The following is a 13,495-nucleotide window of genomic DNA, read 5'->3' as shown; positions in this document are numbered from 1 at the left end:
TATCTTATTTAAATCTTTTTTCTGTTTTGTCAAGTCTACTTCTGTTATCACCTGTACATATTGGATGTCTGTTTACCTGCTCTTGTATTTATTGTATGTATGTCTACCTGCAAAGTAAATTTCCCCAATGTGGGATGAACAAGTCTCAAGTCTAAAATCAAAAGTGAAATTGTGCTTAAAACAATGACACCAAACAAGTCAACATAAACAGCTTTTAAGGAAAAATATAAACTTAACTTTATACTTCAAATAATGCTTACTTGCCTCCATCAATAATCTTAAGTTTTTGATTACAAAACAAACCGACTCTCACATGCTACAGTCAGACATCACAAAAATTGACTTCCATCTTTTACACACACAAAGATAACTAATAGCTAACAATAACACATCTGGAAGACTTCAAATACTGTGAAATTATGATTGTTTCCTGTGTCAAAACTTAAGACAATTTCAAAGACCCTCAACAGCATACAAAATGTGTACAAAAGAAAACAAACACACATCTAAATTCCGAACAATAACTTTATTAATAACTTCAAACAAAGACGACCATGAACAAACAACAACAAGAAGAATGTTGAAAGGTCGCCAGGAGGATTTGCAGGACTGCCACGTTCTGCTGCTAAACCTCTGCTCCTACACCTTCTGCTCCTACAACAAACAACATAAACAACACAGTTAAATAAGTTATTACACTTCAATTACACGCTGATATAAAGGCAGGGATCAAATGTAACTGACTAACACATTTCAAACTTACCATCCCTGCAGGCCTCCACAATATCAGCATCACTGATCTCTGCAGTGTAATAATAACCACAATCACCATCCTGTTACATTCCATATACATATACTGCTGGCTTACACAATGACTCTACTTACCAGTTGGAACAGGCTGTGCCGCTTTTTGAAGCTGCTCCAGGTCTGCCTGCAGCTGAAGCACCCTCTTGTCCCTCTTGGAAACCTCATTGCGCAGTGACGCAACCTGTTTGGACACAGCCTGGGCTTTCCTCTTATGCCGTAGGGCAAGCTGAATGCTGTCTTCAGCAAGAAGAATCGCCTCCCTATAGCGGTCATCAGGTGGGATAGCCACATCTCGACAACGATACTAAAACATACAGAAGATACACAAATGTATCTAACATTACTCACAAGTAAAACAACTTGCACACTAACACACATTACATGCAGTGTTGACCAAGTTACTTTACAAACATAATGCATTATTTATTTATTAGTTGTTACTGTCATTTCTAAGTAATTCATTACATTATAATATTACTGTCTTTGAATTGTAACACATTACACTACTATTGCATTACTTTTAAGTTACTTTCACCAAAATAACTGGAAATATGGATTTGGCGTTCTAAATATAATATATATAAAACGCCAAATCCATATTATCTTATTGCATTCAATACAGTAGCGTTCAAATACAGGTCTTTGCTCAATACCAAGTATTCATATCAATAAAAGTGTGTGTGTCATTAAAAACAAGTCCTGACACCATAATTTATGAAGACAATAGTCAAATGTCTTCATCATGTTTTCATTAGGACACTTTCCTAGTGTTTTCCAATGCAAAAAAGCCAGATCTTTGTGACCTGAAAATGCTCAAGACAACACTACACACAGCCATTTGAAAACTACAGTAAAAGTAACGCATTTAAAGACAAATTAAAGTTACACACAAATTATGCTTCTTAAATAGTTATCACTTCAGTAAGCAATAAATAAATTTAAAAATTACAATAAATTCAATGGTAAATATTGCTAATTAAACTTATTATTTCCTATAGGTTTACTTGTATTTTGTGCTAAAATGCAAAGTATCTCAGCTTGATTCTGCATCTCTATTTACAGCTCATCAGTCAACGTGAATGTTTACTGTTGCTGTGGCAACAAGAGACCGCTGACGTTAGCATCTGTTAGCCAGCTTAGCTAAATCATCTGAACAATAATAACCCATAATATCACAATTCGGGGTATTTGAAGAAAATCAACCGCAACTACCAACAGTCACAGCCCTCCAACTCTGAGCTAATATGTTGTCACATGTTAGATTGTCAAAGTTACTAAAATAACGGCTTCAATCCCTGAGGAGCTACGTTAGCATTAGCAGCAGCTGCATTCATCAGTAGGCCTATGCAGTTAGTTAGCTCACAACACATTCAGTGAGACGGTCCTGCAGTCGAGACGGTCCTGCAGGCTAGACCGTGCAATTTTACAACGGTTGACGCGACCGACGAAGGATTGTCCGAAGGACCCGGCCTTCGAAGTCCACAAAGGCTGTGCACTTTCAAGGGATGCAACCCCTGAATTTGGACACAGATATATTCTCAATCGGTAGTTCTCTAGCACTAACAGGAAGTAAACATTTACGAAGATTTTTTTCTCCTCTGCTAATCTCGCGGTGTTGGCGAATTTGTATATGACAACTCAGAACTTAATTTCGGGTTTAAAATGCATTGTAACGCGCGTTACTGAAATTTGTACCGAGTAAAATTTGTAACTTCGGTTTTTGTAATGCCTTACATTACCGCGTTACAGCGAAAAATAATGCATTACAGTAATTGCATCACTTTTGTAACGCGTTACTCCCAACACTGATTACATGACACCACTCTCACCAAATGCAACATTAAATACGTCTACTTACACAAAACAGAGTAAACCTCGCTCTCAGTGCGTCGACCTCTGGGTCCTGACTCTCAGGGAATTTGGTGGGCGACGGTAGACCAGCCATTTTCTGTAGAAACATACAACCCATCCACAATTATTACATATCACTTAATCACAGCACTAACGACAACAATATTAATATTACTTGTAAAATGCACGTTTTCATTTGTGTGTTCAACCAACGCTAACGTTGCCACTTTGTAGCTGACGTTAGTCAGATAGCTAGCTAACCCGCCAAAATAATAATAAGGGGTCCGCCTGCTATTCCGACATCAAGCTATTCCGACATGTCTCTATTTAGACATGCCGCTATTCCGACATGTCTCCGACAATGGCAAAGAACAATGTCGAAATAGTGGGACGCTTGAAAAATAACTTAATGCCGCTATTCCGACAATTAGAGGTCACTGTCTAAATAGCAGCATGTCGGAATAGCAGCACGTAACCCCGCAATAACTTGCAACATCAGTACACACTTCCAACACAATGTCTGAATGGTAAAACAACCTAGCTTGACTATTATCAGTGTTGCTAATAGCTATGTTCCATTATTGACGTTTAATATCGTCATATTAGCTGTCGTCTTACAGGTGAATGAGACGTGAGGTAGTTACCTTTCATTCCGCGGAGAAAAAGACCGGCAAAGCACAAGTACCGCTGACTTTATAGCCTGCTGATTTATGGGAGGAGAAGTGTTTGAAACAACCTATGAGAAAACTCTGGAAACCATGGAGACAACGTTGACTGACAATCACGTCACACTTGACGTAACAGCAACATGCAGCCTCACGCAGCCGAATTGTTTTCTTTCAAAACTTGTGTCGAAACTGACAACTTCTGACTATGTAGGCTAGCACTTTTCCGATTTGCTGATAGGCAAACTAAAACCACACTTATGAAAAACACACACGTCATCGTCATGACGTGTACCGTGACGCATCTTTTGGAGGAGAAGCGCCAGCTTGGTTGCTTGGTTATGCCGGAGATGCTTGAGTATTTGTGTACAAAACAATGGTGGAGAATCGCCTAACACGCAACTGCGGCGAAAATGCACAGTCTCTAAAGGGGCGACTGTGTGTCTAGTGTAGTGTCTTTAGTGTATTGTGTAGTGTAGTGATTTTTTTGTTTGCAGTGTCATAACAATGTGACAAAAGCCACAGACACGCACACACAAGCACACAAACACACGCGCGCGCACACACACACACACTCATAGACTTTCTGTCACACATAACACAGAAATGAATTTGAGTAGCCTAACTCCTCTTACAGATTTCACATGAAAACTACCACTGTTGTGTTTTGGGTGACATGCCACCACCCACTCAAAATAAAAACTCGGCCTCACATCCATCAATCAGACTTTATTTAGATAGCACATTTTATACAAACAACATGTAGACTTAGCTACAAAACTATATGTTCACATTCAAACAGAAGCATCACCATTAAAGAGGAGGCAACACAGATGACAACCTACTGATAAACATGGCCACAGCTTTTTCTGATAACAAAAATAATCATTTGGACTTTTTAAAACAAAGACAAATTATGTGTATTCTTTAATCTGCCATTATATAAAAATTAAAATGTTTATATTTTCTATGATGTCACAATAAATGTACTCTTAATAACGACTACATTTTACAATTACAATCACTAAATAAAAAACTGATGACAATCCCAGCCAAGATTAACACTTAGTAAACTGGATTGCTGCCAGTTTTACATCCAAACCCATTATATCCTGTTTCAAGCAGAGAGACAAATGTCAAAGCCTTTTCAGAGGAGATTTAAATGCAACAGTAATGCAGAGGAAGCAGAAGTGTTTCCAATACAAACTGCTGTCCTCTGCTAAATCTTTTCCACCTTTATTGACATACATAAGTAAAAAAAAACAGCATTACATCACATTAAATCGCTGTAGAGTAGTTACAGTACAGTAACATAATCAGCCAGTAGACTACAGTTATTGGATGTATTTGTGATACATTAATAAAAGCTTGAAGTGTATCCGATGGCTGTCTTTTCTGTTGGATGACAGAGCGAGTTTGTGTTTCACAAACGCTCTGATCTTGGTTATACTGTGAAAATAAAGCAGAAAAAAAATTCAGTAACTGTTGGAAATTAGAAAAGTTGTTGTGGATTACAGGATTCTGACAATACTACTTTTAAGACTCTTTAAGCTTTGCTCAAACATTTTGCCGAACATCTATTCACAGCTCAAATGATATTTGTCTTAAATTTTCTAAAAGAAGGATGTGTCCGCCCAACAGCAGCAGGCTGCAACACCGGCATGTCCTGACAGTAGCATGCCCCGACAGCAGCACGCCCCAACGCGCGTGGACTGCGAGGGCCCGTTCATCGCTGCTCGCAGCTTTAATTATTAGGGCCCGAGCAGGGAACCTGCAAGGTCCCTATTGTAATTGTAATGATTATTAGGGCCCGAGCAGGGAACCTGCAAGGACCCTATTGTAATTGTATTGATTATTAGGGCCCGAGCAGGGAACCTGCCAGGACCCTCTTGTAATTGTAATGATTATTTTTTGTTATTTATTATTTTTCTTCTGCCAAAATGATCGCATTTTTCACTGCCTGAACATACCCCAAAACTCACCAAACTTGGAATATAGATCAGACCTGGCGAAAAATTTTATAATCTGTTGTCGTTGTGCATTTTCACCACTAGGTGGCGCTATTATCAACGAAAGTGCGTTTTGCCTAATAACTCCCACATACTTTGTCGCACATTCAAAAACCTTATATCCACGCGTTCAGTGAATCCTCCTGAATCTCTGTGTATAGGCCCCGCCCATATCCGCCTACCGTTTTTTTCACTAGCTCGCAAAATGTCGCAAACCTACTTTTTCGAACTCCTCCCAGGCAATTTCACCAATTTGCACAAAACTTTGCACACAGCATCTGTGGACCCTCCTGACAAAAAGTTATTAAAAGAATTTTGATATTCCAAAAAATACTCAACTTATTAAATTACAAATTCCTGCAGATTTCGCTCAAAACAGGAAGTTTTGCATATCTCCACATTGGTCTGCCCGAATGACATGAAACTCAGGATACTACTTCCACATGAGCCCCTAAGGGTCTGTGCAAAATTTTGGCTGATGACCACTAGGTGGCGCTCTTTCAATTAAAGTAATTTATATCTCAACATCCGTTGGTCGGATTATCATAAAATTTGGTACACTCATTGCCACTGCCCTCCTGACGATAGCTGAAAAAGGGGTTACCGATCTGCCACTAGGTGGCGCTCTGGTGGCAGTTTAATTTTATATTTGGTACTGTGCCCACACCATAACACTTATGGATATGAAATTAATAGGGGTGGTATAGACTGGCCCCTGTAACTCACACACCAAAAATGACCAGCAAGGGGCGCTAAATGGCTCCATAACGCCCCCTGGAATATTTCAAACTTTAAGCCCTGCCTCCTACATGCACGTACATAAACAGAATTCGGTACGCTTATGTATCATGACCAGACGCACAAAAAACCCTCTTGGACCCATAACCTCAGTCCAACGGGAAGTCTGCCATATTGGTTCAGAGTTGAGATTTCGCCGCCATTGTCACCCATTTCTATGCCTCGTACATTATTTAACTTGGCCTACAGATTTAACTCTACAGGCTTCACATTCACTATATATCATCTTCAGACCTTGATAATGAAAAGTTGTAAAAAGCTTTTGCCTACGTTATTCCTGGTGGGTGTGGCAGTGCGGTCAATTTCGATGACCCCCTTATGGCTTTTCCCATTCTGTACTGACCCAATATGTCTATGCCTTGTATTTTAACTAACTCATCCTACAGATTTAACACCACAGACTTCACATTCACTCAGTAGCATCCTTATACCTTCAACAGCCTTAGTTGTGCTTGGTGGGCATGGCGGTGCGGTCAATTTCGATCCTTAGCCATCACGCAGGGAGTCCTTGTGACTTCAACATACAATTTCCCATCTGCATCAAATTGGTCACACATGAAGAGGAGCTCATCCAAAATACGTCTCTGCATCAATACTGTGTCATATCTATAGCGCCACCCACTGGACACAGGAAGTCACTGAAGATGTCACTGTTGTGTTTTGTGTGACACGTATCCCATTTAGGTAGGAACTTTCGACAGGCAACAGGCAAGCACACATCCGGGTGCGCGGAATCCAACGGCGCCACAGCCCGACGTACGTGGGGCTGCGAGGGCCCGTTCATCACTGCTTGCAGTTTTAATTATTATTATTTTAGTTTTTTTTCTTCCCAAATGATCGCATTTTTCACTGCCTGAACATACCCCAAAACTCGCCAAACTTGGAATATAGATCACACCTGGCGAAAAATTTTATAATCTGTTGTCATTGTCAAATTTCGCCACTAGGTGGCGCTATTATCAAGGAAAGTGCGTTTTGCCTAATAACTCCCACATACTTTGTCGCACAATCAAAAACCTTATATCAACGCGTTCAGTGAATTCTGCTGAATCTCCTGATATAGGCCACGCCCATATCCGCCTACCGTTTTTTTTCGCTAGCTCGCAAAATGTCGCAAACCTACTTTTTCGAACTCCTCCCAGGTAATTTCATCGATTTGCACCAAACTTTGCACACAGCATCTGTGGACCCTCCTGACAAAAAGTTATTAAAAGAATTTTGATATACCAAAAAATACTCAAGTTATTAAATTACAAATTCCTGCAGATTTCGCTCAAAACAGGAAGTTTTGCATATCTCCACATTGGTGTGTCCGAATGACTTCAAACTCAGGATCCTACTTCCCTATGAGGCCCTAAGGCTCTGTGCAAAATTTGGGATGATGACCACCAGGTGGCGCTGTTTAAATTGAACTATTTTATATCTCAACATCGGTTGGTCGGATTATCATGAAACTTGGTACACTTATTCCCAATGCCCTCCTGAGGATAGCTGACAAATGTGTTCCAGATCCCACACTAGGTGGCGCTCTGGTGGCCGTCTCATTTTATATTTCGCACTGTGCCCACACCATAACACTTATGGATATGAAATTCATAGGAGTGCTATAGACTGGCCCCTGTAACTCACACACCAAAAATGACCAGCAGGTGGCGCTATTTTCAACACAAAACCGTTTTTGCCTAATAACTCCCACATAATATGGAGCACATTGTTAAACCTTATATCTATGTGTTCCCTGCATTCAGCTGAATTGTGTGATGTAGGCCACGCCCACTTTCGACGTACATTTCCATTCGCAAAATCGCGAAAACTGATAAACGTACTTTTTCGAACTCCTCCCAGGCAATTTCACCAATTTGCACCAAACTTTGCACACAGCATCTGTGGATGCTCACGACAAAAAGTTATTAAAACAATTGTGATAGTCCAAACAATGGCCAAAATATGAAACAAAAATTTCCTGCATATCGTGGTCAGGCAGACAATCTTCCATATCTTGATGAAATACACTCCTATTAACACTAAAGTTTCTTTAATTGTGTTCCATGGCACGATGACGGTGTGTGAAAAATTTGGTACAAATCGCCCAATAGGGGTCGCTTTTATTGCTAAATGACCAAAGAACAGCTTGCCTGCCTTCACTTTTGATTCCTCAGCGGAAGTTCTTGCATGAACAAGCCGCGACAGCAGCATGCCCCAACAGCAGCATGTAGCGACAGCAGCACGCCGCGACATCAGCATGCCCCGACACGCGTGGACTGCGAGGGCCCGTTCATCGCTGCTTGCAGCTTTAATTATTATTATTATTTTCCTTTGTCCCAAATGATCGCATTTTTCACTGCCTGAACATGGATGAAATCGCGATTTTATTTGGTAAATACATCAGGCCTCGCGAAAAATTTTATAATCTGTTGTCATTGTAAATTTTCACCACTAGGTGGCGCTATTATCAAGGAAAGTGCGTTTTGCCTAATAACTCCCACATACTTTGTCGCACATTCAAAAACCTTATATCCACGCGTTCAGTGAATCCTCCTGAATCTCTGGGTATAGGCCACGCCCATATCCGCCTACCGTTTTTTTTCGCTAGCTCGCAAAATGTCGCAAACCTACTTTTTCAAACTCCTCCCAGGCAATTTCACCAATTTGCACCAAACTTTGCACACAGCATCTGTGGACCCTCCTGACAAAAACTTATTAAAATAATTTTGATATTCCAAATAATACTCAAGTTATTAAATTACAACTTCCTGCAGATTTCGCTCAAAACAGGAAGTGTTGCATTTCTCCACATTGGTGTGTCCGAATGACTTCAAACTCAGGATAGTACTTCCCCATGAGCCCCTAAGGCTCTGTGCAAAATTTGGGACGATGACCACCAGGTGGCGCTGTTTAAATTGAACTATTTTATATCTCAACATCGGTTGGTCGGATTATCACAAAACTTGGTACAGTTATTCCCAATGCCCTCCTGAGGATAGCTGACAAATGTGTTCCAGATCCGACACTAGGTGGCGCTCTGGTGGCCGTCTCATTTTATATTTCGCACTGTGCCCACACCATAACACTTATGGATATGAAATTCATAGGGGTGCTATAGACTGGCCCCTGTAACTCACACACCAAAAATGACCAGCAGGTGGCGCTATTTTCAACACAAAACCGTTTTTGGCTAATAACTCCCACATAATATGGAGCACATTGTTAAACCTTATATCTATGTGTTCCCTGCATTCAGCTGAATTGTGTGATGTCGGCCACGCCCACTTTCGACGTACATTTCCATTTGCACATTCCGGAATGTCTCAAACCTACTTTTTCGAACTCCTCCCAGGCAATTTCACCGATGTGCACCAAATTTTGCACACACCATCTGTGGATGCTGACCACAAAAAGTTATTAAAACAATTTTGATAGTCCAATAAACACCCAAAATATAGAATTACAATTTCCTGCACATTGTGGTCAAACAGTCAATCTTGCGTATATTGACGAAATACAGTCCGATTAACACAAGACTTTAACTTATTGTGTTCCATGGCCAACTGACGGCTTGTGCTAAATTTGGTGCAAATCGGCCAATAGATGGCGCTTTTATTGCTAAATGATGAAAGAACAGCTTGACTGCCTTCACTTTTCATTCCTCAACGGAAGTTGTTGCATGAAGAAGCCCCGACAGCTGCATGCCCCGACAGCAGCATGCCTCGACAGCAGCATGCCCCGACGGGAGCATACCCTGCGAGGGCCCGATCATCACTGCTTGCAGTTTTAATTATTTTAGTTTTTTTTCTTCCGAAATGATCGCATTTTTCACTGCCTGAACATACCCCAAAACTCACCAAACTTGGAATATACGTCACACCTGGCGAAAAATTTTATAATCTGTTGTCGTTGTGAATTTTCGCCACTAGGTGGCGCTATTATCAAGGAAAGTGCGTTTTGCCTAATAACTCCCACATACTTTGTCGCACATTCAAAAACCTTATATCCACGCGTTCAGTGAATCCTCCTGAATCTCTGGGTATAGGCCACGCCCATATCCGCCTACCGTTTTTTTTCGCTAGCTCGCGAAACGTCGCAAACCTACTTTTTCGAACTCCTCCCAGGGAATTTCACCAATTTACACGAAACTTTGCACACAGCATCTGTGGACCCTCCTGACTAAAAGTTATTAAAAGAATTTTGATATTCCAAAGAATGCTCAACTTATTAAATGACAACTTCCTGCACATTTCGCTCCAAACATGAACTGTTGCATATCTCCACAATGCTGTGTCCGAATGACATGAAACTCAGGATACTACTTCGACATGAGCCCCTAAGGCTCTGTGCAAAGTTTTGGCCAATGACCACTAGGTGGCGCTCTTTAAATTGAAGTAATTTATATCTCCACATCCGTTTGTCGGATTAACATGAAACTTGCTACACTCATTGCCAATGCCCTCCTGAGGATAGCTGATGAAGGTCATACCGATCCGACACTAGGTGGCGCTCTGGTGGCAGGTTCATTTTGTTTTTGGCACTGTGCCCACACCATAATACTTATGGATATGAAATTCATTGGGGTGGTACACACTGGCCCCTGTAACTCACACACCAAAAATTGCCACTAGGTGGCGCTGTTATCAAGACAAAACCGTTTTTCCCTTGACTGCCTTCACTTTTCATTACTCAACGGAAGTTGTTGCATGAACAAGCCCCGACGGCAGCATGCCCCGACACGCGTGGACTGCGAGGGCCCGTACATCACTGCTCGCAGTTTTAATTAGGGCCCGAGCAGGGAACCTGCAAGGACCCTATTGTAATTGTAATGATTATTATTATTAGGGCCCGAGCAGGGAACCTGCGAGGTCCCTATTGTTTTTGTAATGATTATTATTGTTATTTTTTTTTTTAGGCCAAAATGATCGCATTTTTCACTGCCTGAACATACCCCAAAACTCGCCAAACTTGGAATATATGTCACACCTGGCGAAAAATTTTATAGTCTGTTGTCATTGTGAATTTTCGTCACTAGGTGGCGCTATTATCAAGGAAAGTGCGTTTTGCCTAATAACTCCCATATACTTTGTCGCACATCCAAAAACCTTATATCCACGCGTTCAGTGAATTGTGCTGAATCTGCTGATATAGGCCACGCCCATATCCGCCTACCGTTTTTTTTCGCTAGCTCGCGAAACGTCCCAAACCTACTTTTTCGAACTCCTCCCAGGCAATTTCACCAATTTGCACAAAACTTTGCACACAGCATCTGTGGACCCTCCTGACTAAAAGTTATTAAAAGAATTTTGATATACCAAAAAATACTCAAGTTATTAAATTACAAATTCCTGCACATTTCGCTCCAAACAGGAAGTTTTGCATATCTGCACATTGGTGTGTCCGAATGACTTCAAACTCAGGATCCTACTTCCCTATGAGGCCCTAAGGCTCTGTTCAAAATTTTGGCCTATGACCACTAGGTGGCGCTCTTAAAATTGAAGTAATTTATATCTCCACATTGGTTTGTCGGATTAACATGAAACTTGGTACACTCATTGCCAATGCCCTCCTGAGGATAGCTGAAAAAGGGGTAACAGATCTGCCACTAGGTGGTGCTCTGATGGCAGTTTCATCTTAGATTTGGCACTGTGCCCACACCATAACACTTATGGATATGAAATTCATTGGGGTGTTAGAGACTGGCCCCTGTAACTCACACACCAAAAATGACGAGCAGGTGGCGCTAAATGGCTCCATAGCGCCCCCCGGAATATTTCAAAATTGAAGCCCTGCCCCCTACATGCACGTACATGAACAAAATTCGGTAGGCTTATGTATCATCACCAGCCGCACAAAAAACCCTCTTGGACACATACCCTCAGTCCAACAGGAAGTCCGCCATTTTCCTTCAAATTCAATCCTTCGCCATCAAGCAGGAAGTCCTGATAACTTCAACATACAATTTCCCATCGGCATCAAATTCCTCACACATGTAGAGGGGCTCGCCCTGAACACGTCTCTGCATCAATGCTGTGTCATATCTATAGCGCCACCCTCTGGACACAGGAAGTCACTGAAGATGTCACTGTTGTGTTTTCTGTGCCACGAATCCCATTTACATTAGGTAGGACATTTCCACAGCCAACAGGCAAGCACACAACTGGGCGCACAGGCCTCCGACGGCGCCACAGCCCAACGTACGTGGACTGCGAGGGCCCGTTCATCACTGCTTGCAGTTTTAATTTTTATTTTTATTTTTCCCAAATGATCGCATTTTTCACTGCCTGAACATACCCCAAAACTCACCAAACTTGGAATATATGTCACACCTGGCGAAAAATTTTATAATCTGTTGTCATTGTGAATTTTCGCCACTAGGTGGCGCTGTTATCAAGGAAAGTGCGTTTTGCCTAATAACTCCCACATACTTTGTCGCACATTCTAAATCCTTATATCCACGCCTTCAGTGAATCCTCCTGAATCTCTGGGTATAGGCCACGCCCATATCCGCCTACCGTTTTTTTTCGCTAGCTCGCAAAATGTCGCAAACCTACTTTTTCGAACTCCTCCCAGGCAGTTCGACCGATTTGCACGAAACTTTGCACACAGCATCTGTGGACCCTCCTGACAAAAAGTTATTAAAAGAATTTTGATATTCCAAAGAATACTCAAGTTATTAAATAACAATTTCCTGCAGATTTCGGTCAAAACAGGAAGTGTTGCATATCTCCACATTGGTGTGTCCGAATGACATGAAACTCAGGATAATACTTCCCCATGAGCCCCTAAGGCTCTGTGCCAAATTTTGGCCGACCACCACTAGGTGGCGCTCTTTAAATTGAAGTAATTTATATCTCCACATCCGTTTGTCTGATTGACATGAAACTTGGTACACTTATTGCAAATGCCCTCCTGAGGATGGCTGACGAAGGTCTTACCGCTCCGACACTAGGTGGCGCTCTGGCAGCAGTTTCATTTTGTTTTTGGCACTGTGCCCACACCATAATACTTATGGATATGAAATTCATTGGGGTGGTACACACTGGCCCCTGTAACTCACACACCAAAAATTACCACTAGGAAGCGCTGTTATCAAGACAAAACCGTTTTTCCCTTGACTGCCTTCACTTTTCATTACTCAACGGAAGTTGTTGCATGAACAAGCCCCGACGGCAGCATGCCCCGACACGCGTGGACTGCGAGGGCCCGTACATCACTGCTCGCAGTTTTAATTATTATTATTATTATTATTATTTTTCTTATCCCCAAATGATCGCATTTTTCACTGCCTGAACATGGATGAAAACGCGATTTTATTTGGTAAATACATTAGGCCTGGCGACAAATTTTATAATCTGTTGTCATTGTGAATTTTCACCA

The 13,495-nt window shown here is 41.5% G+C and overlaps 1 protein-coding gene across 2 annotated transcripts; it reads right to left on the bottom strand.

Annotated features, from left to right (window-relative positions):
• Positions 1-507: 507 nt before the first annotated feature.
• Positions 508-3,497, bottom strand: LOC311262463 (uncharacterized protein). Of its 2 annotated transcripts, XM_084361847.1 has the most exons (5): positions 3,303-3,494; positions 2,666-2,755; positions 886-1,111; positions 764-802; positions 508-654 (listed from the first exon to the last, which is right to left on the bottom strand). In XM_084361847.1, the coding sequence occupies exons 2-5, from the start codon at positions 2,750-2,752 to the stop codon at positions 626-628; spliced, it is 381 nt and encodes a 126-aa protein (XP_084217973.1). In that variant the 5' UTR covers positions 2,753-2,755; positions 3,303-3,494; the 3' UTR covers positions 508-625. The 2 variants fall into 2 exon arrangements, with proteins under 2 accessions (XP_084217973.1, XP_084217974.1); XM_084361848.1 differs by lacking the exon at positions 764-802 and having other exon boundaries at positions 3,303-3,497.
• Between the last annotated feature and the right edge of the window lie 9,998 nt (positions 3,498-13,495).

Source organism: Pagrus pagrus, assembly GCF_965226575.1.
Source record: "Pagrus pagrus genome assembly, chromosome: 9".
Classification (NCBI taxonomy): Eukaryota; Metazoa; Chordata; class Actinopteri; order Spariformes; family Sparidae; genus Pagrus; species Pagrus pagrus.
This window is presented reverse-complemented; position numbering and strand designations above follow the sequence as displayed.